The 26,669-nt window shown below is 41.4% G+C and overlaps 2 protein-coding genes across 2 annotated transcripts in view; one reads left to right on the top strand and one right to left on the bottom strand.

Moving 5' to 3' along the window:
• Nucleotides 1-4,494, bottom strand: part of kctd3 (potassium channel tetramerization domain containing 3) — a gene marked incomplete at both ends in the record, with an annotated part of 25,152 nt that extends 20,658 nt beyond the window's left edge. Inside the window, 6 exons of the mRNA XM_080730529.1 lie at nucleotides 270-350; nucleotides 1,768-1,826; nucleotides 1,905-1,978; nucleotides 3,068-3,113; nucleotides 4,036-4,089; nucleotides 4,424-4,494. Coding sequence (XP_080586655.1) covers nucleotides 270-350; nucleotides 1,768-1,826; nucleotides 1,905-1,978; nucleotides 3,068-3,113; nucleotides 4,036-4,089; nucleotides 4,424-4,494 — 385 coding nt within the window. The remainder of the gene's footprint in view (nucleotides 1-269; nucleotides 351-1,767; nucleotides 1,827-1,904; nucleotides 1,979-3,067; nucleotides 3,114-4,035; nucleotides 4,090-4,423) is intronic.
• A 1,123-nt stretch (nucleotides 4,495-5,617) lies between these two features.
• LOC308288273 (nuclear receptor-binding protein-like) lies at nucleotides 5,618-26,384 on the top strand. The gene is made up of 18 exons (XM_080729667.1): nucleotides 5,618-5,709; nucleotides 6,425-6,791; nucleotides 8,999-9,121; nucleotides 11,082-11,183; nucleotides 12,153-12,242; nucleotides 12,458-12,498; nucleotides 12,605-12,699; nucleotides 12,850-12,933; nucleotides 13,726-13,784; nucleotides 13,994-14,092; nucleotides 15,202-15,334; nucleotides 15,649-15,739; nucleotides 15,960-16,010; nucleotides 17,156-17,291; nucleotides 18,088-18,141; nucleotides 18,869-18,932; nucleotides 23,662-23,717; nucleotides 24,581-26,384. The coding sequence occupies exons 2-18, from the start codon at nucleotides 6,546-6,548 to the stop codon at nucleotides 24,674-24,676; spliced, it is 1,620 nt and encodes a 539-aa protein (XP_080585793.1). The 5' UTR covers nucleotides 5,618-5,709; nucleotides 6,425-6,545; the 3' UTR covers nucleotides 24,677-26,384.
• The last annotated feature ends 285 nt before the right edge of the window (nucleotides 26,385-26,669 follow it).

Genomic DNA, 26,669 nt, shown 5'->3' with positions numbered 1-26,669 from the left:
TAAGGAAAACCTGGAAACTGGCATTCAGTAATTAATTAGGTCTTATGATCAAAATGACAATACGTAAAACAATATAAGAAACCCTGCCCTGGGCAGGATGCATACGTTATGTTCTGCCATCTGGAACAATAGGGATTTAGTCACAGGTCAATGACTTCCTGGTACGATGTTTGTTACTAGGCAACATCAGCAGAATGAACATGACATTCAGAGCTCAGCTAATCCACCTGAACGTCTGACTGACCTCCAGTCAAGCAGTCTGTGTTTACCTGGAGGGGGGAGGTAACCGTGGAACAGAACGCTGCCACAGGATGAGCGGTCCAGTTCCTCACACAGCAGCAAACGGCGCACTGCACGACGCACGCACACACGCACGCACGCACGCACGCACGCACACACACACACACACACACACACACAGTTTATGAATAGGAGATTGATTACATTGTAAAGGATTAGGTACTGTAACCTGATGTCAAAGATCTGATCATTGTAATCGTATAAAGTCTCTATTTGTATGCCTTTGTGGATACTGCATAGATATATATGTTCACACTAATCTTTTAAGTATTTGATCGTGTTACTTATTTGGAGTAATCCATTAGAATTCTCATTTTCATAATTACTGATCTATAGGCCGGGTAAGTATTTCTTTCTTTTTTCTTTTTTTTTTAAAAACAAAACGTTTTTCTTCCTTCTTTTTTCCTAGTCTATTAGTAATCATTGCTATAGAGTGTTCAATAACAGGGGTCTCCCTGTCTCTCCAGCTCTATAGTAAACAGAAAATACATTTTCAGGTGGCTTGTCAATTTCAGCCAATCAGGAGAGAGTATAGTGTTCCAGTTCCAATTTTGTCTGCTCATTTCTTTGTGTCATCACTTTCAATTTCACTTGTTTATGCCGTATACTGTGTGAGTTCTCTCTCCTGGTTGGATGAATTGGTATCCCAGCCTGAAAATTCAAAAGAGCTGGAGAGACAGGGAGACTCTGATTACTGAACAAACACTTTTAAGGGATGATTACTATCAGAATATAAAGCTGTTCAACACTTATTTGAACACAAAGATATGACTTACCCTACCTTTACTAATGACTTTTTCAAAGCCCAATAGATATCAACACATACAGGGAAGTTAACTTCCCTGTATGTGTACTGAGAGAGGAATTAAAACAGCAACAAGACAAATATGGAAGTAAATCTGTAGGTCAGCTATAATTATATTCACAGCAAGACTTGAAATTCACTTTAGTGTTTGATAGCCCACCTATAACATCAACAGAATACCAACACAAATTAGAAGATAAACAAACCAAACATGCTTAAAATGTTTATTTTCAGATTTTTGAAGTCTGTCCTGTGTGGACTTGTCTATAAGAAACCCACTCAAAACTAAATCATTTGACAATGTCCTTTACATTCACACACCGACAGCAGATGCAGCATGCAAGTCACCAACCTGCTAATCGGGAGCAGTGAGGGGTTAAGTGTCTTGCTCAAGGACATTTCGACACAAAGCCAAGAGTAACCAGGGATCGAACCGAGAACCTTTCGATTCGATGGTGGCCACTCTACCTCCTCGCTAGTGCCGCCACCAGATGAGACCGCATGGTTAGCTGTGGTGAATTTAGTGTATTCTAATACTAAATATATTTTTTATTTAATTTACAAAATGGAGAGGATGGATAGTTGGTAAACCATTTCCTCTCTTACATTACTTTGTGTTTTTGTTATTGTGTAAATAACTTCCATTCAGCCCATGGACTCACCTAGAGGAGTTATCCCGTAGAACTCAGCTTCATGGCGCAGAATGTTGATGTTGACTCCCCTACAAGATAAAGAGACATGTAACTACACGCTGCAGGAATAGAATAGAACAGTGCAGTGCAGTGCAGAGACTTCTTACCTCAAGTCCAATTCTTTTGTTCGGAGGAAATTCAAGATTGGGGCAAAAGCTGTGGGATCCCTGTCGATAAATATCTGGAGGAAGAGGATGTTTCATTATACTTTAATCTGTATTCTTTCCACAAGCCACAACCTATTCACAATAAGACTTCTCTTGCTGTCAGATGAGATATATCTTATATATTTTTATACACAGATGAGTTCACTAGGTAGATAGATAGATACCTTTATTATCCCAAGGGGGAAAATGTGTTGCCCAGAGGCAGCACAGCAGTATAAGGATATTTACAAAGTTACAGAGAAGTATGAAAAAGATAAAAAGAAAAAACAAGAACAGAGTACAGAGTACACTGCAGAGCTACAACTAAACGATCTTCCCTCAAGGGGCGACCGAGTGCCCCTTGAGGTCAAGGCATACTTTTTTTTATGCTTGAAATATTGACATTTCAAAAAGAGACACATATGGTTTCAGGGGGTGACGAGTCACGACTGGTCACAACGGCCCTAAAAACCTACAAAAAAAATAAAAGAATAAAAAATAACACCACATTGTTGACTTTCATCCAGGCTATGGGACTGTGACTGCAACCACCTATGTGTAACAGATGTAGAATGGTCTGGGATGGTGCATGTGAGAGCCCTTATATGTTTTGTCAATGTATTGTGATTGTTATGTGATTGTATCATGTCATTGTTTGTGTGTGCACAACACACAAACGTCTTCCAGAGGACACTCTGGAAGACGAGATGCTGCATCTCAAGTGTTTTATCCTCCAATACATTTCCAAATCAAATCAAAAACCTATCCCATAGCTTGCAGGGACTGGGAGTTTTGTATTATTTAAGGATATTGATTTGTATGTGGTCTATCCTGACCTGAGGGGAACCAAACATGATGCCTAAGGTCAAAGGACTGAATGGGAACAATGGATGGAGGCGGAGGTTGTAAAAATACAACCTGTCATTGATCCGTTTCAAATATGACCTTTCTGGGTCTTACAGAACGTGATCAGTGATACTATCCATCTTGCACTAATCTTACACGTAATTAAACTGCACCAAAACAAATTGAACTGACGATCTTTTTACTCCATGGAATCTTTTGGAGAGCAAAAATAAATAAATAATCTGGTCTTGTGCAGCAGCAACAAAGACTATACTTACAGCTCCTGTTTCATCCCTTAGAGTTGATATCCTGCCGCTCAGCAAACTGAAAAATACATATGCGTACAAGCACACACACACACACACACACACACACACACACACACACACACACACACACACACACACACACACACACACACACACACACACACACACACACGACACGGATGGTGAACTATATAGACGTATGTGTGTATGCCCAGTGGTTGGAGGAGGTCTACCTACTCTTCTATTGACATTTTAGACCCTGGTGTCAGGTAGGAGGGTCCATGCTCAAGTTCCCTCAGAAATAGCAAAGTAAGCATGTTACACCGGATTGGACACAAGATGCACCATCATCTTTATTGTATTTTGGAGATGACTTTGTAATAGTAAATTTCGAACATACAGGCAGGCAGGCAGTCAGGCATGCATGCAGGTACAGTTGCAGGGACACAGATAATGCCAACAGAATAAAACTGACACTCGCCAGTTAGCTGCTGTCTTATTGTGGCTTGAGTCTAGTATTTTAGAGGTAGTGACTATAGTGCCTGTGCTAACCACCTGTTCCCTCTAACCTCCATTCATGTAGCAGTGACAGGTCCCATTGTTCAATACAGAACAAGGCATTCAGTTATCAACTGCAGCAGTGTGCAAGGCTACAATTGCAGACTTTTCCCAAATTAAGATCCAATACCAATACAGAGTCAAATCACATCATTCCAACAAATAAAAACAGATGGTACAGGATGAACTAACTGGTCTCATTGCTAGGACTATAGTCATACATCACCTCAACATAATAGTTTCAGCATCATACCTACCTGTCACCAGCTAGCCTATAACACTCAATTTTACTATTTGTCTTTTTCAGCTCCATAGTTTATCCTGTTGTCATTATAATTATAATATAATAATATTATTCTTATTCATTTTAAACATTCCATATGGAGAGATGACATAGACGTAGATGACATCAAACCAACCTTGAGAAGAAAGAGTCTGGGATCCACATTAGTGTCTGTCTGGAGGTGCTGAATCTGCCAAATAAATAAATAAATAAATACACAATGTACAGTTATATTATACATGTGTAACTGTGTGTGTGTGTGTGTGTGTGTGTGTGTGTGTGTGTGTGTGTGTGTGTGTGTGTGTGTGTGTGTGCGCGCGTGCCTGCGTGCGTGCGTGCTTGCGTGCGTGCTGTGCGTGCGTGCGTGCGTGCGTACAGGTTGTACACATGTGTTATTACAACACCATGCCTTATATATTATGCACGGACCGGTCAAGAAGATGACCAGGCAATCATTATAAGCCTATATATAATAATCATAGCTATCTGTCATCATGTTAATAATGACAACTGACAAGCCATACCTCGTCCCACCGACGTTCAACTGGATGATCTCTCCCATCCCGGGCGCTAAATGGTTACCATCCGTTGCCATGTTTACTGGGTTACTGGAAATGCCCCGTGTTCAGCTCCAAATGCACAAGGCAGCCATCCAGTTCCTTACACACTGTAAATAACAGATAATTGTCTTGTTTGTCTACATCCCTCTCCCTGTTCAGATGATGTCCTCCCATGCAGGCTGCCCTCCTCCTCCCAGCGTCCACTAAATATCCGCTATATAACATCTAACATGCGACTCATGCAGATGGCCTCCGCATAGTGGCTAGTGGGCGAGGAGACAGAGACAGGGGGTCCTGTTCTCCTCTCCAAGACGTCCAACAGATACACAAGCACTCCTTTATTTTCCCTGCGATGATCTGGTGAGAGCAGAGCGTGGACTTTTCTTATCGTGGATCACATCTTGCGCAGTATTTTGGCAACACGCTGCTGCCTGCCTCTCCCGAGTAGAGCACGTCATTACATTTCTGAGTACAGTCAGGTCGGGTACGCTCGATTTCTGTCACTGCTCGGGTGAGCGAGGTGACTCCTCGCCCCAAGATCAAAGTTAACCAAACCCGATCAGTGGTGGAAAAAAAGTAAAAAAGACAAGTAGTCATATCAATACTGCAATATAGAAATACTCTGTTACAATTAAAAGTCTGGAATTCTACATAAATACTTGACAAAAGTATTGGTATCAAAAATGCTTAAAGTACCTACCAAAAGTAGAAAGTAATCATTATGCAGATTAGAATGTCCCATTTCAATACAATAAATACAATAACAAATCTATTGAAAATAGCAGATCTACAAGCTCACAATGGCCGGAATGTATATAGGGTTGAATTGGTTGATATATGTTTTGTAATAATCAATCTACAAAGTAAATTAGTAACTAAAGTTCTCAGATAAATTTAGTGGAGTAAAAGTACATTATATTTGGATCCGGGATACAGTCGAGTAGAAGTGGCCTACATTATTGGAAATTGTAAATACTCAAGTAAAGAACAAATACCTAAAAAATGTACTTAAGTACAGTACTATATAGTAATAGTTACTTGTCTCCTTTACACCACCGTCCACTGATTAGAGACGTATATTCATTGGTTTTTAGGTTCAGATCGTCTGCGTTTTGGTTGCGCAGCCCGCGTGCTCCACGTCCTCCACAGCCCCTCCCACTCCGCTCCAACAATTCAACAGCAACATTCTTGACGAACTAAACAACAAAATGCTCTGACTGTGTGACCGCTTTGTACCAGCTCTGCCTCCTGTAAGTTACCCAAAGATAAACCACCTAACAGTGCTTGTGTGTTACCTGGCAGCCTTGTGTCCCATTGTTGTCTGCTGACAGTGTGGTTATTGGTTTTAGTAGTTAACGTTAGCCTGTTAGCCAGGAAAGTTAGCAAGAAGAAAGAGGGCTGAAGTTGAGTTGTAGCTAAAGCTAACTGGGTTACTGTTCGTCTTTTTTAGCTGGCTAACAGCGTAGCTGACTGGTGCATTTGCTGCTAACACATTATGGCGAATTACAAACTAGTTAACTGTCTCTGACGTGGTTGTACTTGTTCAGTTAGCTCAGCTGTATAGCTAATCTGAGGTCTAAGTTGGCCTAGTGGTGTCAACACATTAGTATTGTCCAACAGTACAAAGACTAGTTATTGATGGTTTACGTTAGTCGTAATACTGTAATAGCTGTGGTCCTTGGCGTTAAGGAGAACTCCTAATCTAACGCTATGGAGTATGGACCAGAGCTAATATTGTAATATAGGCCTCCTCAAACTTGACAACAATCTCAAGTCTCAAGTGTATTTCCTGTTGCATTTTTTAGGTGCCATTTTCAATAAGCTGACTTGAAATGAACGTGGGGCCCAAAGCTCTTTCCTGGGGTTCATTTATCTAGTATTTGGAGGTGAACGTTGGACAATAAAGAGGTCTGAAGGGAGAAAATAGAGAATACACTAAAACAGTATGTTTGCCTTTACTTCCAGTTCCTCAGCCTGGGTCCCAGGTCACTCTGAAGGAAGAGACGAGGGGAGTGAACCACTCAGAGAAGAAAGCCCCCCCAACAACGACACGAAGGACGCAACACAACACGTTGGATCATAAGTCATGTCAGAGGGAGAGCTCAAGTCGCCTCCAGGTGCGGAGGGGACCAAGGCAGAGGGGACCGCAGCACCTGTGACCGGTAACGGGGTCGTTAACAACCAGCAGGGGGCGTCTGTTTCTCCACCCGTCTCCATCGCGCCGCCGCCTCCTCCCGCTACCACGGCAACAGAGGATGAGGATGAGAGTGAAGATGAGTCGGATATTCTGGAGGAGAGTCCCTGTGGCCGCTGGCAGAAACGCAGAGAGGAGGTGAAAGAGAGAGAACACATGATGTATACGGTTGGGATCCTTTAGGATTTTAACCATTCCGTTTATGGTTTGACTCCTTAACGGTACCGAGAAAGAAGTAACCAGGTGCTCACCAGAGACGCAAAAAAAGTAGCTACCAGTAAGACTTCCTAATCGGGAGATAAGCGACCATCAGGTCGCATACACAAACTTTAGAAGGCAATGGTAGCCAATCAGGAGGGAATATGGGAAATGGGACAGATCCATGTTGATGACATGACTTTAGATATACTGTGTACCGCTTTGTGTGATTTTAGGGCAAAATCTGTAGGAGCAGTGTCCAAAAATGCGCAATAGTAAAAGGTGCTCCTGGATCAAACGAGATAAGACATATAAGATAAAAAATGGGAGATCCGGGCACTCGGAGTTTAAAAGGAGGGAACTTTATTATGCCAACATGTTTCGACCTTACCTTCCCTTCGGTCTTCATCAGGGCTGAGGAAGACAGAGTAAGGTCGAAACATGTTGGCATAATAAAGTTCCCTCCTTTTTAAACTTTGAGTGCCTGGATCTCCCATTTTTTAAATCTTAAATCTTAACGGTTCCCTTTAACCATTCCTATAGGGGGCTTCAAATGGACCCTTAGAAGTCTGTAACTTATGGTGGTCCTTGAAATGTAAAAGTTTGAGAACCACCGGTATTGTAATTGCATGGCAGACGTGAAGTCCACATACCAGCTCTGACAGTGTGATAAAACCGGTTCCTGAAATGGTTCCAAATGTGACGGAACAAATTTCGGTTCCTCAATGTTGGATCATGATCCCTCCTCTGTTTTTGGATCCCAACCGTAATGATGTATAGAAACTGTAGACTGGGATCAACTCCTTTTTTAAAGTTTTCAGTTCCGGTCTACTCTAGAGCGGATATCACTTTGCGTCATCAGTCCAGGAAGAGACCAAAAATGTGCTCCCACAAAATGTTTCCCCTCGACCAAATTCATTTAGTAATTTGATGATTCTGACATGTTTCTTCAAGTACTTCGAAGTTCTAGGATTACTTGTTTGGTACATCCATGTTTCATGCCAACTCGTAGCAAGACTGGCGACACTAGACACTGACTAGAGCAGGGGTCAGCAAGTAAGTTTGGCTTCGGGCCAGTGTTCTTCTAAGCTCTAAGGCATTAGATGGTGGGCCAGAACACAACCAATGGCCAATTTAGGACCTGGAACTCAAACCTGGAAACAAACAACCTTATACATCGTTATAAAATAATATAAAGATGTGTGTGGTATAACGATTTATAGAAATGCACGAGGAATCAAATGTCACAGGTGCACACAGACATGCTTTTGTAATCGTTTTTGTGCAGGCCCCATCCTTGAAGCTTTTCATCCAAAAGACGAGGAAAGTTGACAGTGAAAACATAACATTAAAAGGATGGAAAATGGAATGGACAGACTGTATTGTAAAACGATTTACAAAATAATTTGACAGGCCAGATATTATTGCTGGTGGGCTAGTTCTGGCCTACAGGCCGCCTGTTGCCTACCACTGGACTAGCGTCTAGTCAGTGTCTAGTCTCCCTAACTTCCCATACTTTATAGCTCGAGACCCAAAAGAGAGATAAGACGCTTGCCTGGGACCCCCAATCTAGTGAAAATAGCAGATCAACAAGCGCACAACACGCCACGTTGCAAGCTATTTTCACAACTACTTAATTATTATTATTTTTAATTCATGGAATTTCTTTTTTTGTTTTAAAATGTATACAATTATTTTAAAAAATGATTGAAAAAAAAAAAAGAAATATCTATATTTTTACTCGAGTTGTGACGCATAAATAGGTCCCGCCCCCTGTTTGGGAAACGGTAGACTAAATTCAGCATTATGTGAGGAAGTGGGGAACAAAAACAATCGTTTGAGCAGAAGGCCTGGTCCCTATGGTATGTAGCTTAGTGTTTGTAGAGTGAAGTTTCGAGTTGAGGTGGTTTGTGGGGAGACTAGTTCTTTGAGGTAGGAAGGAGCATTGCTGTGGATGCACTGATGAGTTAACCGTGATATCTTCTTATTCTCACCTGTACTAAATCAGTTATTTAGTTTAATGCAGTTGGACAGAATGGACACACAATCCAGAATTTCTTGAGTATTTTTAGTTGAGCTGTTCTCTATTGGTGTTCACAAATCATATAATAATTTGTTTTGCATCATGCATTTATTTTCTACTTTAGGTGAATCAGCGCAATGTCCCAGGTATAGACGCAGCCTATCTGGCCATGGACACAGAGGAAGGGGTGGAGGTGGTGTGGAATGAAGTTATGTTCTCAGAGAGGAAGAACTTCAAACTACAGGAGGTAAATATGAGTAGGAGAGGGGATTCTACCTGGTTCAGTATATGACTGTACACAAACTGTCGTATCACTGTACATTACCTGTTATATTACTGCACATTAGCTTATGTATCTCTGTAGACTAACTGCACTGTGCCAGGGTTTCCCCTAGGTGTTTTGGGGGTCGGCCAATAAGCTTGTATTTTAGTGTCTAAATGTTCATAGAGAGTGGCCAAATGTTAAATTGACCGTCTATAATGTAATGTACGTCACATCCTGCGATGCCTGTTTTTCATACACGTGTGTGCACCACTGACCCAACTGATCGCTACACCTCGTTACTGTTGTGCAGCACATCTGCTTTCCACCACTTTATTCATAAATGCACTATAGTTTCCTAAAGCATAATTACCATACTCCATCATGCAGGGGTGTCATTATCCAAAAAAAGAGACTTGAGAGAAAGACCACTGCTGATGTTTACCCAACTATAAGAGAGCATTTTTGGGGGGCCTTTTTATGCCTTTTTTTTAAGGCTGGGACTTTAACTGATTAATTGCGATTAATTAATTACAGAAAATTAACGCGATTAAAAAAATTAACTCATTTTAATCGCACTTAGTTTTTGCACCACAGAACCTTCAGTTTCGGGCATACCGATCATAGCGATGCACCAACCAAGAAGAGACAACAAACGCAAAGGAAGAAGTAGCCGATCAGAGCGCTTTGCTTGGCCCAGTGGATGCGAAATTTAGATTTAAAACACTCACTCGTTGATTCACTCGTACAATAAAATGTGTTTTACTGGAAAAAAATGCTTCTCAGGTCAAATATCGATGTGCGATTAAAATGCGATTAATTGCGATTAATTAATCACAGAGCCTGTAATTAATTAGATTAAATTTTTTAATCGCATCCCAGCCCTACTTTTTTTGATAGGATAGTAGACTGACAGGAAATGGGTAGAGAGATGGGGAATGACATGTGGCAAAGGTCGTCCGGATCGGGAATCGAACCGGCGACGCCAGCAGGCATCATAGCCTAGTATGTGGTATGCGCCTTAACCACTAGGCCAGCGGGCGCCCCCATAAGATAGCATTTTTAACGGTTTATGCATAGCTCAATACAATACTGGCTCTGTGTATATAGTAGTATGCATACATAGTGGTGAGCAGATCACTGTATATACAATGTGGAAAAACCAGTGTGGAGTCATTCTGGTGGAACTGCACTGCTGTACTGTTACCTAAGGGGCGTTGTTGGCTTCATGTATACATGAGGGCACTGAGATGCTACATGTAGTTAAGTTGGGTATTGTTAATTTGTATGTAGGACACAAGCTGCGGTAAAATAAAACTGTCTCTCTGCTCAGCTTCACTGCCTCTGACTACTAGACTGGTTTGGAAAATGTACACCCAATGAGAGTCTAGAGAAAAACTGTATTTTATTCCTGAGGGGACATTTGAGTTATTACCACAGCCAAGCATTTGAGTAAATGCATAGTAACTCAGGGACACAATGATTAAAACACCTATATATACTTGAGCTTGTAGATGTGTTATTTTTGCAGAATGTTCACCCCAGAATAGATCCCTATATACAAACACAATTTCTCTGCTGTGCCGTTTTAATTTGGATGAAATATACGTTTTGTGCATATGTTCAACACAGGCTATGAAAGAATATACTTTTATCGCCACCCTGAAAATCTTATTTGAAAGGTTTCTAACCACTAGGTAGCACCAGAGAGGACCGAGGATGATGTGAATTTGCTGTCAGAAGTTTCCTTGTTGTAACTACTGAGTCAGGATGGAACACAAGTTGAATCTTTTGTATTTGACAATGATTGATGTTATGTATGTGTGCACTGCAGCAGCCTGTTTGAACCACTCTCCATATAATGATCCATTGCAGACCCCAAACATTGTGTTTGAGTGTATTCACTGGTTTTGAATTTGTTTCTATTATTATTTCACCGCAACAGGATAAGGTGAGGGCAGTGTTTGACAACCTGATCCAACTGGAACATCAGAACATCGTCAAGTTCCACAAATACTGGGCCGACATCAAGGATACCCGAGCTCGGGTAAGTCCAGACAGACACTAATACACACTTATAGCCTGGGATGCAGACAGATTGCTATGTTCGTTTCGCGAATCAGTCTAGATTCCAGGCTAAATCACTTATACTGTAGTTTAGATGTTATATACTAATAGTCAGTGATAGTCTTGTGATTAAATTAGTCTCGCAAGACTGTCACCTTCCACAACTTTCCAATGCTTCCGTCATATAGTCTGGAGCATGGAAGCACTGAAAATGATCCGGGGGGAAAGCGGATGTCCCACCTCCCCAGTCCCCACATGCTTCGTCTTTGCAGTGGCACAAATTTGTCCTACTGTAAATCAAATTATTCTAAGCATAGCTGGCTACCTTGCTGAAATGAAAATTAGAATATATATGTTAAAGATATTTTAAAATATCTTTCCGTGAATGGATATGACGAACATATGACTTTTCTCAGCTTTCAGGAGGCGTAGTTCCAGGCTCTATTTAGCGTTTGGAGGTTGTGGAATAGTTGTCTGGCTACACGAGATTATAGATCCTAATAGGCAGTGATAGTCTGCAGGTTAGAGAGAAGCTACCGTGTATCCGAATGGTCGCCATTTTGATTCCCAAGATTTTATTTGAAGTTTAACTGTTTGAAAATGGTCCAAGTAAACTAAATTAGTTGTTGATCTGTAGCCGCTCGGTCAACAGCACTCCCAGAATCAAATGTAATGATAAAAAAAGAACTAATTGCTGTTGTTTGATCCACCAAGGAGATAACATCCCTGTGTCCTTCCAATATATCTCAAAATTTGCTGTGCACATTCATGCCCCAGAGATGAAGACGCCTAGTAGTTTTGGTGACCCCAGGACCGTTGCTCCTGTGCCAAATGAACAAACTGGGTATATTAATGAGCCTTGGCTGCGCATCTGTACTCTGCTGTGTTCATTCTGGTTTAGACACTGCCTGGTCTGGTTCCTCACGTGTTCATGTGACATCTTCCACAGGTGATTTTCATCACAGAGTACATGTCATCAGGAAGTTTGAAGCAGTTTCTGAAGAAGACAAAGAAGAATCACAAGACAATGAATGAAAAGGTATCATTTGATAGCATCTAGAGACGGTCTGATGCCAGTGCCAGTGGATGAATGTATTTATTATTGTGATATCTACCCTGTTACCCAAAACAGACAGAAATGAGGAGGAAAGAAGATAACAAAACCATATATAGGCATAGAGATCCGATCGTGGTTCTAGATAACCTAATCTCTATTATGTGCCTTTATATATATATTACTGTGTGATTTTGCAGGCTTGGAAGAGATGGTGTAACCAGATCCTCTCAGCTCTCAGGTCAGTGTACACTACAGCTACACTAAGTTAAATGATATTAATGAAGTATATGTGTATGTGTTGGTTAAATATATACTGTATGTTATGTTGTGTGTGTGGACTGTAGTTACCTCCACTCCTGTGACCCTCCCATCATCCATGGTAACCTGACCTGTGACACAATTTTCATCCAACACAACGGTCTCATTAAGATCGGCTCAGGTATGGCACAATCAAATGGCAGCCAGTTATGAAGCTTGTGGTAGATTGTCCAATTTAGTCATTACACAAATTCACCCTATTTCGACCATATACCCGTGGTACAGTATATGCTTACGTATCTTCTTTCTCCTCTCCTCTTCACATCTCCAGTTGCTCCAGACACCATTAACAACCATGTGAAAACGTGTCGTGAAGAACAGAAGAACCTGCACTTCTTTGCTCCAGAATATGGAGGTATAGTGAAAGAACGTTACCAATCTGCTAAGACACATTAATGTTTCCCCACGTGAAGACTCTGAGGGCTGTTAATTAACTTGTGTGGAGATGCAAGGTTTCTACAAGACACAGTATACTGTATCTGTTAACTTAAGACTTAAAGACATTTTTTAGATAGATAGATAGATACCTTCATTATCCCAAGGGGGAAATTCAGTTGTCCAATTGTAGCACAGCAGTATACAGTTATTTACAAAGTTACAGAGAAGTAAGAAAAAAGATAGATAGAGGAAAAAACAAGAGCAGTACAGTACCAATAAAGAGAAGGTGCATCAATAGAGGGGGCGAATAATATATAAGTATACTATATATACATAGTGTCTTACAAAAAGAGACCGTAACCTGATCAGAAAGTGAAGTCCTACCTGTTGATCCGGGACGTACCTCTACTTGGGGTGCGGCAACCCGTAAATTACATTTCTGTTTGGATTTTAGCCTGTTACACAGGGCAGATACGACAAATAACTCATATTTAATTAATTTATACTTAAAAATAAACATTAATAGTGGAAATAGGCAATCATGCAACGCGTTTTGAGCTTCTAGGTCTGCTATTGTTCCACTAGTTTTGACATTTTTAAATATGCTGTATGAATTCTTTTTAAAGAAGGACATTATTATTATGTGCATTCTGCAAAAAATAATTGCGATTACCGGTATGTAATAATTGTGACAGGCCTAGTTACTGTGTTACCTGTGTCTTGAATTCTCTTTTTAATTAACTGTTTCTGTGTTTAACTCCCTCTGTAGCGGTTGCTGATGTGACCACAGCTGTGGACATCTACTCCTTTGGCATGTGTGCCTTAGAGGTGAAACACAACTCTAAAAAACACATTGTTATTAACCATATAGCTTCCAAAACAAGCTACTAACCTGTGTGTGTGTGTGTGTGTGTGTGTGTGTGTGTGTGTGTGTGTGTGTGTGTGTGTGTGTGTGTGTGTGTGTGTGTGTGTGTGTGTGTGTGTGTGTGTGTGTGTGTGTGTGTGTGTGTGTGTGTGTGTGTGTGTGTGTCTTACAGATGGCGGTCCTAGAGATCCAGGGGAATGGAGAGTCCTCGTACGTCTCCCAGGAGGCCATCAACAACGCCATTCAGTCCCTTGAGGACCCCTTGCAGAGAGTAAGGACGTAGATAAAAAAGAATGCTGTTAAACATACTTTAGATCAGGGGTTTTCAAAGTGGGTGACGGGGCACCCTGGGGTGCCGTGGCGGCAGTCCTGGGGTGCCGTGGCGGCAGTCCAGGGGTGCCGCGGCTGCCGCGAGATAATTTGATAATATTTGGAATTTATTTGGACACTTGGATACAAAAATATTTAGTATCATTTTAAACTTGAAGTACAAAGTTATTTTTGGTCAGTTCTAACCAAAATGGCTATTATCTCAACGTTTTCTTCGCAACATAATCGCTAAAATATCGTCACTGTCGGGCAGAAACCTCGTATCTCCAAGTTTCAAATGTGTACTTTTGGTAGAGCAAAGCCCTGCTTCATCATACAAGACTGTCGCACAAAACTAGTGAAAACAGACGATCTACAAGTACACAACGCCTTGCGATGCGAGGCGTTGTGTGCTTGAAGATCGGCTGTTTTCACTAGTTTAGTACATTTTATAGATGATAAATACAAAACGAACGGTTTTGGACCACCTGACAACGACGATATGCTATAAATATAAGGTGCTGGGAGTGAAAATTATAATGTAAGGGTGCCTCGGATTAAAACAATATTTATGGGGTGCCCTGAGACAAAAAAGTTTGAAAACCCCTGCTGTAGATTATAATATATTCACAGAGATGGGGGAGCGTGTGCGTCCCCTTCCAGACGCCTACAATATGTGTATATTCTACATACAGTAAATGTGTAAAGGCCAAAATAGACCAAACCAACGACAGCAGGGACAGCATCAAAGATCAGCACCGATCCCTTCAAAGAAAAGTTAAAAATCTCAATGCAGGGACGAGTCACCGCCTCATTTTCACAACCACCACCATGATGATTCTCTGTGCGGAAAATGCCATCCATCACCACATGCCCTTCTACTCAAGTGTAGGATTAATTTGTTGAATCAAGCCTCAACTGTATGCACACAACAAGCAGAAGACCCACAAGGTTCAGAACCCCTGCTATAGACCGACTGTTGGCTTGGCATAATTTCAGATATTTACATCTCATGTGGGTGTAACAGAAATGAATGGCCCTTGTTCTTTGTGTGCTTGTGTGTGTGTCCAGGACTTTATCCAGGAATGTCTGAAGGGTGATCCTTCCAGGAGGCCTACAGCCAGAGAACTGCTGTTCAACCAGGCTCTGTTTGAGGTTCCTCAACTCAAACTGCTGGCTGCACACTGCACTGTCAGCCACCAACGTAAGACACAGTATGATGATATTGTAGTCAGTATGTTTACAGTCAATAGTCAGTCTAAGGCGTAATTTATACTTGGTCGTTTGGCGTGTTGTACACTGAAAACAGTCCATCTCCAAGCTCATAACACGTCGCATTGCAAGTTTGCGACACACTGTGAGCTTGTAAATGGTCTATTTTCAGTGAGTGGCTATGGTGCAGGGGTATGAACCAGGATGTATGTGCATTTATATTCACTATGTTGTTCTAGTCAGTATATTGTGATTGCTATTTCATGGTGATTATGTTGTGTTGATGCTTAGTATTTGTTTCTCCAGACATGATACCTGAGAATGCCTTGGAGGAAATCACAAAGAACATGGACCCCAACCTCATCATTGCTGAGATCAAAGATTCAGTGCAGCTCAAGTAAACTATTTTGACTAAATGTTGTAATGATGTAATGTCTGACTCTGTATTGGACTGGATGTTTGTTTATTTTCTATTTTTCTTTTTTCTTTTAATCTTTTTATCACACCATGACAGCGTTGCTCATGTCTATCTACAGTTCATAATCTTGATCAGAAACTGTATTAAGATATGATCCATGCAGCCTGTGTCATCATTAATGTGTTTCTCATCCACGCAGACTCTCTCAGTTCCCTGCCTTGGAGCTGGATAAATTCCTGGAAGATGTTAGGTGAGATACTATAACGTCCTGCAGTATATTATCTAGCCACATGAGGGCACCACAGATCTAGGTTCTACTTTTCTACTTATTACTTGCCTGTTTCTAGAGCATGGGTCTTCAACAGGGGGTCCGGGACCCCTAGGGGGTCCTCAGAGTTACTACAGGGGGTCCTCCAAATCTTTTGAGTGATAGAAAGTTTTTTTTCTCCTTTTTTATACTAACCACTTGAACCCTAGTGTCCATATTCTGAGAACTTTAGCCAAAAATAGCAGATCTACAAGCTCACAACGGGCGTTGTGAGCTTGTAGATCGGCTATTTTTGGCAAAGAGCTTTGGTCTAGAGGGGCAAAAGAGCAGATTAAGTACAGAGTGAAAGGTCAAGTTTATTAAGTATTGACGGTTCAAATATCTGAAATCTTGACATGAATCCAAAATACACTGATAATTGCGCTGTCAAACTACATGGAATCTATGATAAGATTATGGGGGTCCCTGCTTCATCTCTCGCTCAACTAAGGGGTCCTTGGCCTGAAAACGTTGAAGACCCCTGTTCTAGAGTGATTCAATGTGATATTTTCTCTTAGAGAAAATACGTAAATAATAGTATATCGTTTTTTATCAAATGAGTATCTCCTCCTTCCTCTCTCTCTCTTACTCATACTCTGAGCTCATCTCCCTCCAGTGTTAATTTTGTCGACTAAGACTAAAAGACTACAAGATTTTGAGATTTTGTCGATAAGACTAGACTAGACTAAAACAATTTCAAAAGACTAAGACTATTATTTGTGTTATTCAAAAGACTAAGACTAAATCTAAGTCTAAGACTAGTGGCTACAAAAATTAACAGTGGTATGTAACTGCAATGAAATTAAAGCCAAATACATATTTTATGTATGGTTTATTTTGGCCAAGTAACAGGCAGTAGAAGACAATGACTTGTTCATAATTATGTGGTTATATTAGGCTGAAAAACCTATCCTAAAAGACGAAGACTAAAAGTCTAAGACTAATCCCAAAAGACTAAGACTAAGACTAAAATGTTTTGATATGTAGTTGACTAAGACTAGACTAGACTAAGACTAAATGGTGTGTTATTCAAAAGACTAAGATTAAATCAAAATTTGCTGAAAAAATTAACACTCCCTCTCTGTCAGGAATGGTATCTATCCCCTGACAGCGTTTGGTCTGGCCCGCCCCCAGCAGCCTCAACAGGAGATGGTCCAGTCTCCTATCGTCACTCCCTCAGTCAAATCGCCCACACCTGAACCTGCAGAACAGGAGACGCGCAAGGTGTGTGGATGTGATTGTGCTTCATTTGCTTAGTGTAATAATTAGCCCTATTCACGGCCCGCCCACTCAGCAAATCTCTCAGCAAATTCCTGGTGCTGACGTCAGTTTAGAAGGGGAAACTATAACAGAAATAGCTGGACTTAAAGCCAACAAATCGTTATTTCGAACGGTAAAGTAAATTATAATGCTTTGTGCCGTTTACTATCTTGTGTTCTTGATCATGCTAGCCGTATTTTATACGTATTTATTACATTAAATTTGGGATTTCTGTGTTAACTCTATAGGCTTATAGTAGGGTTTTCCCCTTCAAAACGTGACTTCAGCACCAGGGGGATGCTAAGTGGGGGGCCGTGAATAGGGCTAATAACAAAATAATACTGTACTGTATTGTAATACTGTACTGTAAATGTACTCTATGTATATGTGTGTGTGTGTGTGTGTGTGTGTGTGTGTGTGTGTGTGTGTGTGTGTGTGTGTGTGTGTGTGTGTGTGTGTGTGTGTGTGTGTGTGTGTGTGTGAATCTAAATCAGACAAAATCAGTTTGGACCTGCATTGTAGTAGTCTAAAATGAACATGATGGAGAAACAACAGCACTTTATTTACTGGGACATACTATGTACAAACTGTATACTATACTCCACAAAATGAGTGAACCGAATTCTGAAAATTAACACATAAGACCTTTAGAAAATATTGATGTACATAATAAAATGTTGTATATTAACAGTATTTAATCATAATACAATGTTTACAGTAGTATTTTTCTGTACCTTACCCTTACTTGTGTTTTCTGTAGGTGGTTCATATGCAGTGCAACATTGAGCCTGTGGACGAAGGAGCTAAACATCATGTAAGGACATAAAACCGAAACACATCTAGTTGGCTGTTTGTTTGAATAATACTATCTTGTTGGGGATTCTGAAGCCCGCAACGTAATTTCTCCCAGTACTGTTTTCTTTCATAATATACAGGGTTCCCACGGTCATGAAATTCCTGGAAATATTTTGAAATTAGAAAGATATTTTTCCAGTACTGGAAAAGTTTTGGAATTGATGAAGGTCCTGGAAAAAATAGCTATGCATTGTCTTTCGTTATTGATTTTGTTAATACTGAAATGACAAATTAAACATTGGCCAAATTGTCAAATATTAGAGGCAGAAATTGTGAAAATAGCAGATCTACATGCTCACAACGCCTCGCAATGCGAGGCGTTGTGTGCATGTAGATCGGCTAATTTCACAATAAAACTGTGTTATACAAAATTCCTCAACTCTCTTCAAATATGATTATTTCGGGGGTCACGGCCTGAAAAGGTTGAGAACCACTGGCATACACTACCTGTCTTTGGGCATTGCGCATAGGAGTAAGCGACTCGTTATTGACCTGAATTATTGTTATATAGTCCTGGAAATCGGGTTAAATATTCTGGAAAAGTTTTGGAAATTAATTGGTAAAGATGTGTGGGAACCCTGAATATAGTAACTACTGTACATTATAGCTAGCAAGGTAAGCTAACAGCTGACCAACACTGTGTTAATAATAAGCTGATTTCTAAGATGTACCCTTCTGTCTGACAGCTGACGTTACTGTTGAAACTGGAAGACAAGCTCAACAGACATCTAAGCTGTGACCTGTTACCAAGTAAGAGAGAAACACACTCACAACGTGAATCTGTCATGCTGTATGTAAACACAGCACGGTGCTGGCTTTGTCACAGATCTTTCGGTGATCGCTATACCAAGTAATCATAACTGTTCCCCGATATATTCTACAACAAATTAACCCATTTAGAACGGGAACACATTTTGTGTGTCATTATTTTATGCTTTAACTATTGAAAAATAGCAGATATACAAGCTCACAGCGCGGCACCGAGTGCCGCGCTGCGAGCTTGTAGATCTGCTATTTTTGAAAAAGTCGTGAAAATGTGTGCAAATCTTTGAATATATTTGTTTTTAGAGCGAACGTTTGTAACTCAGATTTTGCTTCTGGGTGGTCCTTGGAACTATAATATTTTGAGATGAATATTTTTTTACAGGGGTCTTTCACATGAAAAGGTTTGAGAACCACTGACATAGTAGTCTCTCAAGAACAGACAAACTGAGCTCCAGTGAAGTGAAAAGGACCTTTTCTTTGACGATGGCTGGCCAGATTGCTGACATAGAAACATAGGTTTTTCAAAAAAAATCTTAGAAGGATTCAAAAGACACTTATAGAATCTGGTCAAAATTCTAATTTTCACGATTTTTCAAAAATAGCAGATCTACAAGCTCGCAGCGCGGCACTCGGTGCCGCGCTGTGAGCTTGTATATCTGCTATTTTCTTTATGTTTAAAGCTTAAAATATTGCGTCATATTGTGTTCAGGCCTAAATGGGTTAAAGAAAATAATTGAAGGCCACTGTACTGAGACACTGATATTTTTACGTGCATGACGTGCATTTTATCCGGGTCAATGTCACGTCTCAGATTTTGCCACAGAATTTGGTGCCTGTGTGTCTCCAAATGTGCACTCTGTTGCATGTGGTGCCTGTGTGGCCCCTTACGCACATGCCCCTTGCATGTGTGTGAAAGTGAGAGTGGGATTCCAGCGAGAGGCGTGAAGATCAGATGAAGGCAGTTTGAGATTGTTATGGACAGATGGAAAAAACAGAACTCAAAGTTGGACGTCTGTTTGCTTGCTTGCTTGTTTGTTTGTTTGTTTGTTTGTTTGTTTTGTGCTTAATATTTTTAATGAGTTTCAAACCCCTGGTGCCTTTGACACAAACGTCTTTGAAAACATTTTTCTATAAGAACACTGTCTTGGTTGGTGGTGTTTTTTTTTTCTTCTTCTGAATGCAAAGGGAAATGGGATACAATTGTTCTGATGGTTAAAGTATGTGTATGGGAAGTATGATTAAACACGCATACACTGGTATGACAGGCATGTGTAGTGTTGCAGGCGTGTAGAGAATGTTTAGCGTGTGTAAAGGCTGCTACTGACAGCTGTCGCTTTATTGGGGCAGGAGTTGACCATCCCTCCACTAGAGAGAAACTGTCTGTCTTTCTGTCTCTGTCTGTCTCTGTCTGTCTCTGTCTGTCTGTCTCTCTCTCTCTCTCTCTCTCTCTCTCTCTCTCTCTCTCTCTCTCTCTCTCTCTCTCTCTCTCTCTCTCTCTCTCTCTCTCTCTCTCCCCCCCCCCCCTCCCCCAACGCACACACAAACACCCACACCCTTTCCTCTCTCCTGCTGCAATCAGGGGGTTTTCTTTTATGCTTTTCTTATCAATATACCGTAATAGCAAAGTCCAATGTAGCAGTTCACTGAGCCACACGTTAACAGGAAAACTAAATGGTAAGTTATACCATATTGCACTGAGCATACAGTCCTCCACTAGCTCCAGTATCCTCCCCTAACCCCAGTCCCTCACCCCTAGCGCCGGTCTCCTTCTCTAAAGGCCCTGACAGATAGAAGGTGTTATGTGAGGCCAGTTGTTCATCATAATTGCACTGTAATTATTTTTATCATTATTATTATTTGAACCACACCACAACGACCTGAACAAGTGAAGTAACCGCCTCCTATGGACATTTTGAATCCTACTCTCATTTACACGCTTGTACCGTAACACACACATGCATGCATGCACACACAGACACACATACAGTACACATGTGTGCTCTGTTCTATTAGGTTAACTTTAGTGTGTACTCTCGTACTTTTCTCTCCGGTCCGCCTGCATTCTGACTGTCAGAGCTGTGCTCTTGAACTTGGAATCATACATACGTATGTATTCTATTCTCTTCTATAGGGTGTGCCAAATGTAGTTCTAAGAGCGGCCATTTCTTGGGACAACACAGCCTTACACAGGTGTTCTGATTAGACTATAGCATTAGTTCTATGCAATCAAACAATTGAAACACCTGTGTTTTGTCACAAGAAATGGCCGCTAAGGACTACAATGACGTAGCCGCTGGCACACACTATAGAGCACATTACTTTTGTGCGCCTCATTACCACTGCCACTGACATGACGGCATGAAGTTACCATAGTCTTCTCTTCCTTTGAACATACTAGAAGCTGGGCCGCCCTTCGGGCGGCCCAGCGTCTAGTCGGCGACCTGGCCAACTCGGAACAATGTAAATAGGGAATGAATGCCCCGCCCTTTAATGCAAACCCCATTATACCTGTTTTCATAGGACCCGTTTTGACCATCTGTCTGCCTGTGTCCATTTATGCCCATATATGGAGATATCTGTATCTGTCTGTCTGTCTGTCTGTCTGTCGGCGTCCATTTTATGTCCATATATGGAGATCACTGCAGTTATAGTTCTGGGTCCATTTTATGCCCATATATGGAGATATCTGTCTATCTGCGTCCATTTTATGCCCATATATGGAGTATCTGTCTGTGCCTCCAACTGTGTTGCAGACACAGTGCCGGTTCCCCCTTTAATGCAAACCTCATTATACCTGTTGTCATAGGACCCGTTTTGAACATCTGTTTGCCTGTGTCCATTTATGCCCATATATGGAGATATCTGTCTGTCTGCGTCCATTTTATGCCCATATATGGAGATCTTTGACCATCTGTTTGCCTCTGTCCATTTATGTCCATATATGGAGATATCTGTATCTGTCTGTCTGCAATCCATTTTATGCCCATATATGGGGGCATTCATTTTATGCCCATATATGGAGAACGCGCGTGCCCGTGGGACGAACGGTTCTCGAGATACGCGGATTACATACATACATACACACTCACAGAGATTTTTTGTTGACTCATGTGGCGTACGTGATGTCAGAGCCTTTTATGAAGTGATGTCACAATGAGTCAGAGCTTTCGCCGATTTCCTCCGGAACAGCCTGATGTCAACAATCAACCCCGCATAAGGAGATTCCGAACGTTTCGCGCCGGTTTGGGAAAACCGCGCGTCGGGTCGGGTCGAGACCCGGCACTGCACTCCGTGCCGCGGCGGGGAACGCGCGTGCCGAATCTGAAGCCGGTGGGACGAACGGTTCTCGAGATACGCGGATTACAGACACACAGACACACAGACAGACAGACAGACAGACAGACAGAGACTTCTCGCATTTATAGATAGATTAGCTAATGCAAGGAAGACAAGACCACGGTAGTTCCATAAACACACCTATTATTTTACAGGATCTTTCAGGATTTCACATACATGCATACATACATACATATACATATATATATATATAAATATATTATAAATATATTTATATATAAAAAATGTTAGTGGTGACTGGTCTGTGCACCAAATGAACACTCGAAAATACAACCGTGCTCTGAAAGAAAGACACATCAACAACTTTAGGCGTGACCACTTGATGCCTCCAGTGTGGTCCCAGACTATCACCCGTATCCCCAGTCCCTCAGCCATTGACCCTGTCCCTCCCCAGCAGCCTTTGCTGCTTTTTCTTTTGTCTTCTCCTGAGTACGTTACAGCTACAGTCAGTCACAGATTGACAGCTAGTTTATTAAAAGCCAGCCGACCATGAACGCTGCTCCCTGGCAAGGTCCCCAGGGCTGGGGAATCAGTGCAGTTTGGTTAAAGGTTCAGCTGGAATGGTCTTGTGAGCTTGTAAATTAAGTCAGTTGTTAAAGACTTATTCAGGGATCCAAAAGTTAGCTTGGATGAAACAGAAATGTGTTCCTAGAGTACCTTATCTGTGTCTGTGATGTGGCTCGGCTGTGAAAAACCGCAAACGGAACATATAAATATATTCTCTATCTTCTCGGATTGTTCATTGTTTAGAGTCAGTAGAAACATTTACAAATGTTTAGTCCCATTTTTCCAAACACATTTTTGGACACTGCTCCTACAGATTTTGCCCAAAAATCACGCAAATCAGTACACAGTGTGTCTACACTCATGTCATCAACATGGATCTGTCCCATAGCGCCACCATCTGGCCGATTTTTTCAAACACATTTTTGGACACTGCTCCTACAGATTTTGCCCTAAAATCACGCAAATCGGTACACAGTATGTCTACACTCATGCCATCAACATTGATCTGTCCCATATAGTGCCACCATCTGGACGTTTTTTCCAAACAAATGTTTGTACACTGCTCCTACACATTTTGCCCTAAAATCACGCTGCGACCTGACGGTCGCTTATCTCCCGATTAGGGAGTCTTACTGGTAATATATAACGCGTATTCTTTGCCTGCCTCTGAAATGGCATTTGACCCTGTGAGACTGAAAGTTAACTGACATCCTTTTAGGGGAGGCGGTAACTCCTCTGGTCCTTCCTGCCTAATTACACTGGAAGGGTGTGTGTAGTGTATACGTTGGGACTTGTTTGTGGTTAGTTACACTACATTCTAAGTGCCTTTCCCGTGTGTGTTCTGTTTCAGATGAGAATGTTCAAGAGCTGGCTGGTGAGCTGGTACAACTGGGCTTCATCAGCGAGGTGAGAAACTGGGTTGGTGGGTGGGTGGGTGGGTGAGATGTAATTGAGCTTGATATTTTTTATCCTAAAGTGTTATTGAAAAGTGAGGTGACTCATTTGCTCAATGGTCTCTTTAGCTATGCAGCCCACCCAGCAATAACATACAGCAGGGTTCCCCAAATAGTTTTCCCCAAGGGCCGAATTATGTCTCGGGTACCAAGCCGTGTAAAATCTGTGTGTGTAGCAAACCGCTCCATAGAGTGGCTGTGAGTGTGTCTGTAGCCTTTTTCCTCAGCGTTTTGCCATAGTAATTGCAGTGGGTGACGGCGGTGTTCCCGCTACTCCAGTAACAGTTCAGATATCGTCACTGTCGGGCAGAAACCTCGTATTTCCAAGTTTCAAATGTGTACGTTTTTTGCTAGTTTAGTAGATTTTTTAGATGATAAATACAAAACGAACGGTTTTGGACATACAAGGTTTCCACCCAACAATGACAATATACTAGTGTTGTTGCTGCTCTTATACTACCATTATTACTGGGGTTGGTGGGGGCCAGACAGTAGCCCCCCGCGGGCCGCAAATGGCCCGCGGGCCGCCTATTGGGGAACCCTGACATACAGTATGATTAGTCGTACAAATATTGACATACTGTACACCCAGCAACATTAGTATGGCCACTCCAGCTGTGTGAGACATCTGCTTCTCCCATAATATAGTCTGTAGACCCAGATACGGTATTATCCAAGTGTACATGTATGCACAGTATTTGCAATTGTTTGTTGGATCTTAACCACAGTTTTTTGTCAATGAATAAATCTAATCTATCTGACTCAAACTGATTTACCTAGACTTGTTTTAATTGACAATGTGTTTTGTGTCACTAGATGGACCAAAGCAGATTAGCATCTGTGCTGGAGGAGGCCTTTACAAAGTTCTTCAACAGGAACGGTTCCCTAAATCCAGTCACCGTGTCTTCATAGGAGTCTGTGCGGTTACAGACTCTTCATACAAATCATTGCTGTTACTCTTTCTTCATATGTGTCAATGCTGTTACCATCTTCATAAGGACTTGTCATAATGACTCTGTCAACCTTGTTCTACTTCCGTGTTTTCTGCTAAGGCTGAGATTATTCTGCCAGCAGATTTGGGTTTTGCTTCGGCATTGGAGATAACCGCCTTTGTAACAGCACACAACACCATTAATGAGAAAACATGGAGGTGGAGGTGAAACATTCAAGCTCTTTCACAAGCCATACGCAATTACTTAGTGTATCATTTTACCTTATGGGGGATCTTCTATTTATTTGAAGATGAGCTGAAAGTTTAATATAGTTAATGGTCTCATTAATACTGCAGGAGTATGTGAGTGGGTTAGTAGTTGTCAGACATAACCATGCCCATATAGACCAGCATGTCAAAGGTTTACATTAACATCCACAACCTGTAAAGCACGTGGTTGCGTCGCGTTGTGAATACTGTAGGTGATGGTTAGGAGTCTAATGAGTTTGTCTTCTCAGGGTGACGATGCATTTCAAACCCCTCCCCTAGCAGACTGAAGTTCCTCTCATTAGATCAGTTCTACTCCTCACTCAGCTCAATATACCTGCTCTGATCTACACCTCCAGCCCATCACTACCAAATACAGACATTAAGTGAACAGGTCAAAATAGAAGGCATGGTTTCTACTTTCAAATTCCACTTTAGAAGAATGTAACGGTAAATAGAACTTGACCCAAAACGATTGATCAAATTCATCATAGCAGTTCAGTCCTGTTTATGACTCTTCTGCTGAGTTAAGATGTGAGATGGTTACTGTGAGATACAAGTCAGTGTTGGTGGTTTTCAATGTATAAGTCGGTATTGTGTTATTTCGCTTTTTAAGTTTCTGTACGGTTTGCCTTGTAGATGTCTGTGCACACAGACACGCCTTGAGGTTCCCTCTACAGCTCTGTTTAGGTCACATTTGTATGTTATTTTATGTGTTTGCTGCTCAGCGGGTGTACACGTGCACACATGCTACTCTGCCTTGACAGTTGTCCCCTCAGTTTGGCCACACAGTGTTAGACGTGTGCACGTGTCCTGAACCTAGCTGCCATACTGTGGAAAGAGAAGCCAGCCTTCTTCTCGCTTACAATTCATAGAAGATATCAGGAGTTTTATTTATGTTAAAAGTGTGTCTTTTATGTTCTTTTCTTTTTTAAACAAAGGGTTTACTGTGGTGTGAGACCACATTGTCTGGAGACTGAGCCAATACAATACTGTAATATGTTACTGTTCCTCCTTTGTTGTGTTGATAACTGACCGTAGGTGTGGAAGTGGCAGCCTCCTGGCTTGATGCAAGTCTACACCCCACCATGGGGACGGCTGCTTTCATCTGGCAATGCAGCATGTGATTTGTTTTTTCTTTTTCTTTTTTTTTACATTGAGACCATCACCATTGGAGTGACTTTACATCAAAGATCTGTTCTTGAATTATAATTATAATTATATAATAGAATTAGGCCCATGACATAATAGGAAGGGTCCACCGTGAAGCTGGGGTTTGATATGTGGATGAGGTCAAATCAGAAGCATGCCATGTTTTAAGCATCTGGTCAGTTTTGAAGAGAGGGTTTGGTCGTCCATGTTTATATCCTAGATGTCAAGTCAGTGCCTTGATTAACCCATTTAGGCCTGAACACATTATGACGCAATATTTTATGCTTTAAATATTAGAAAATAGCAGATATACAAGCTCACAGCGCGGCACCGAGTGCCGCGCTGCGAGCTTGTAGATCTGCTATTTTTGAAAAATCGTGAAAATTTGAATTTTGACCCGATTCTATAAGTGTCTTTTGAATCCTTCTAAGATTTTTGGAAAAAAACCTGTGTTTCTATGTCAGCAATCTGGCCAGCCATCGTCAAAGAAAAGGTCCTTTTCACTTAACTGGAGCTCAGTTAGTGTGTTCTTGAGAGACTACTATGTCAGTGGTT

Source organism: Nannobrachium achirus (genome assembly GCF_963921795.1).
Source record: "Nannobrachium achirus genome assembly, chromosome: 7".
NCBI lineage: Eukaryota > Metazoa > Chordata > Actinopteri > Myctophiformes > Myctophidae > Nannobrachium > Nannobrachium achirus.
The sequence above is the reverse complement of the archived record's forward strand: the minus strand, read 5'-3'. Positions and strand labels throughout refer to the sequence as shown.

Coding starts and splice junctions, on each gene's coding strand:
- LOC308288273 (XM_080729667.1), top strand. CDS start 6,546: ATGTCAGAGGGAGAGCTCAAGTCGCCTCCAGGTGCGGAGGGGACCAAG. Junction 11,184..12,152: donor TCAAGGATACCCGAGCTCGG/GTAAGTCCAGAC, acceptor CATCTTCCACAG/GTGATTTTCATCACAGAGTA. Junction 15,335..15,648: donor CTGCACTGTCAGCCACCAAC/GTAAGACACAGT, acceptor TTGTTTCTCCAG/ACATGATACCTGAGAATGCC.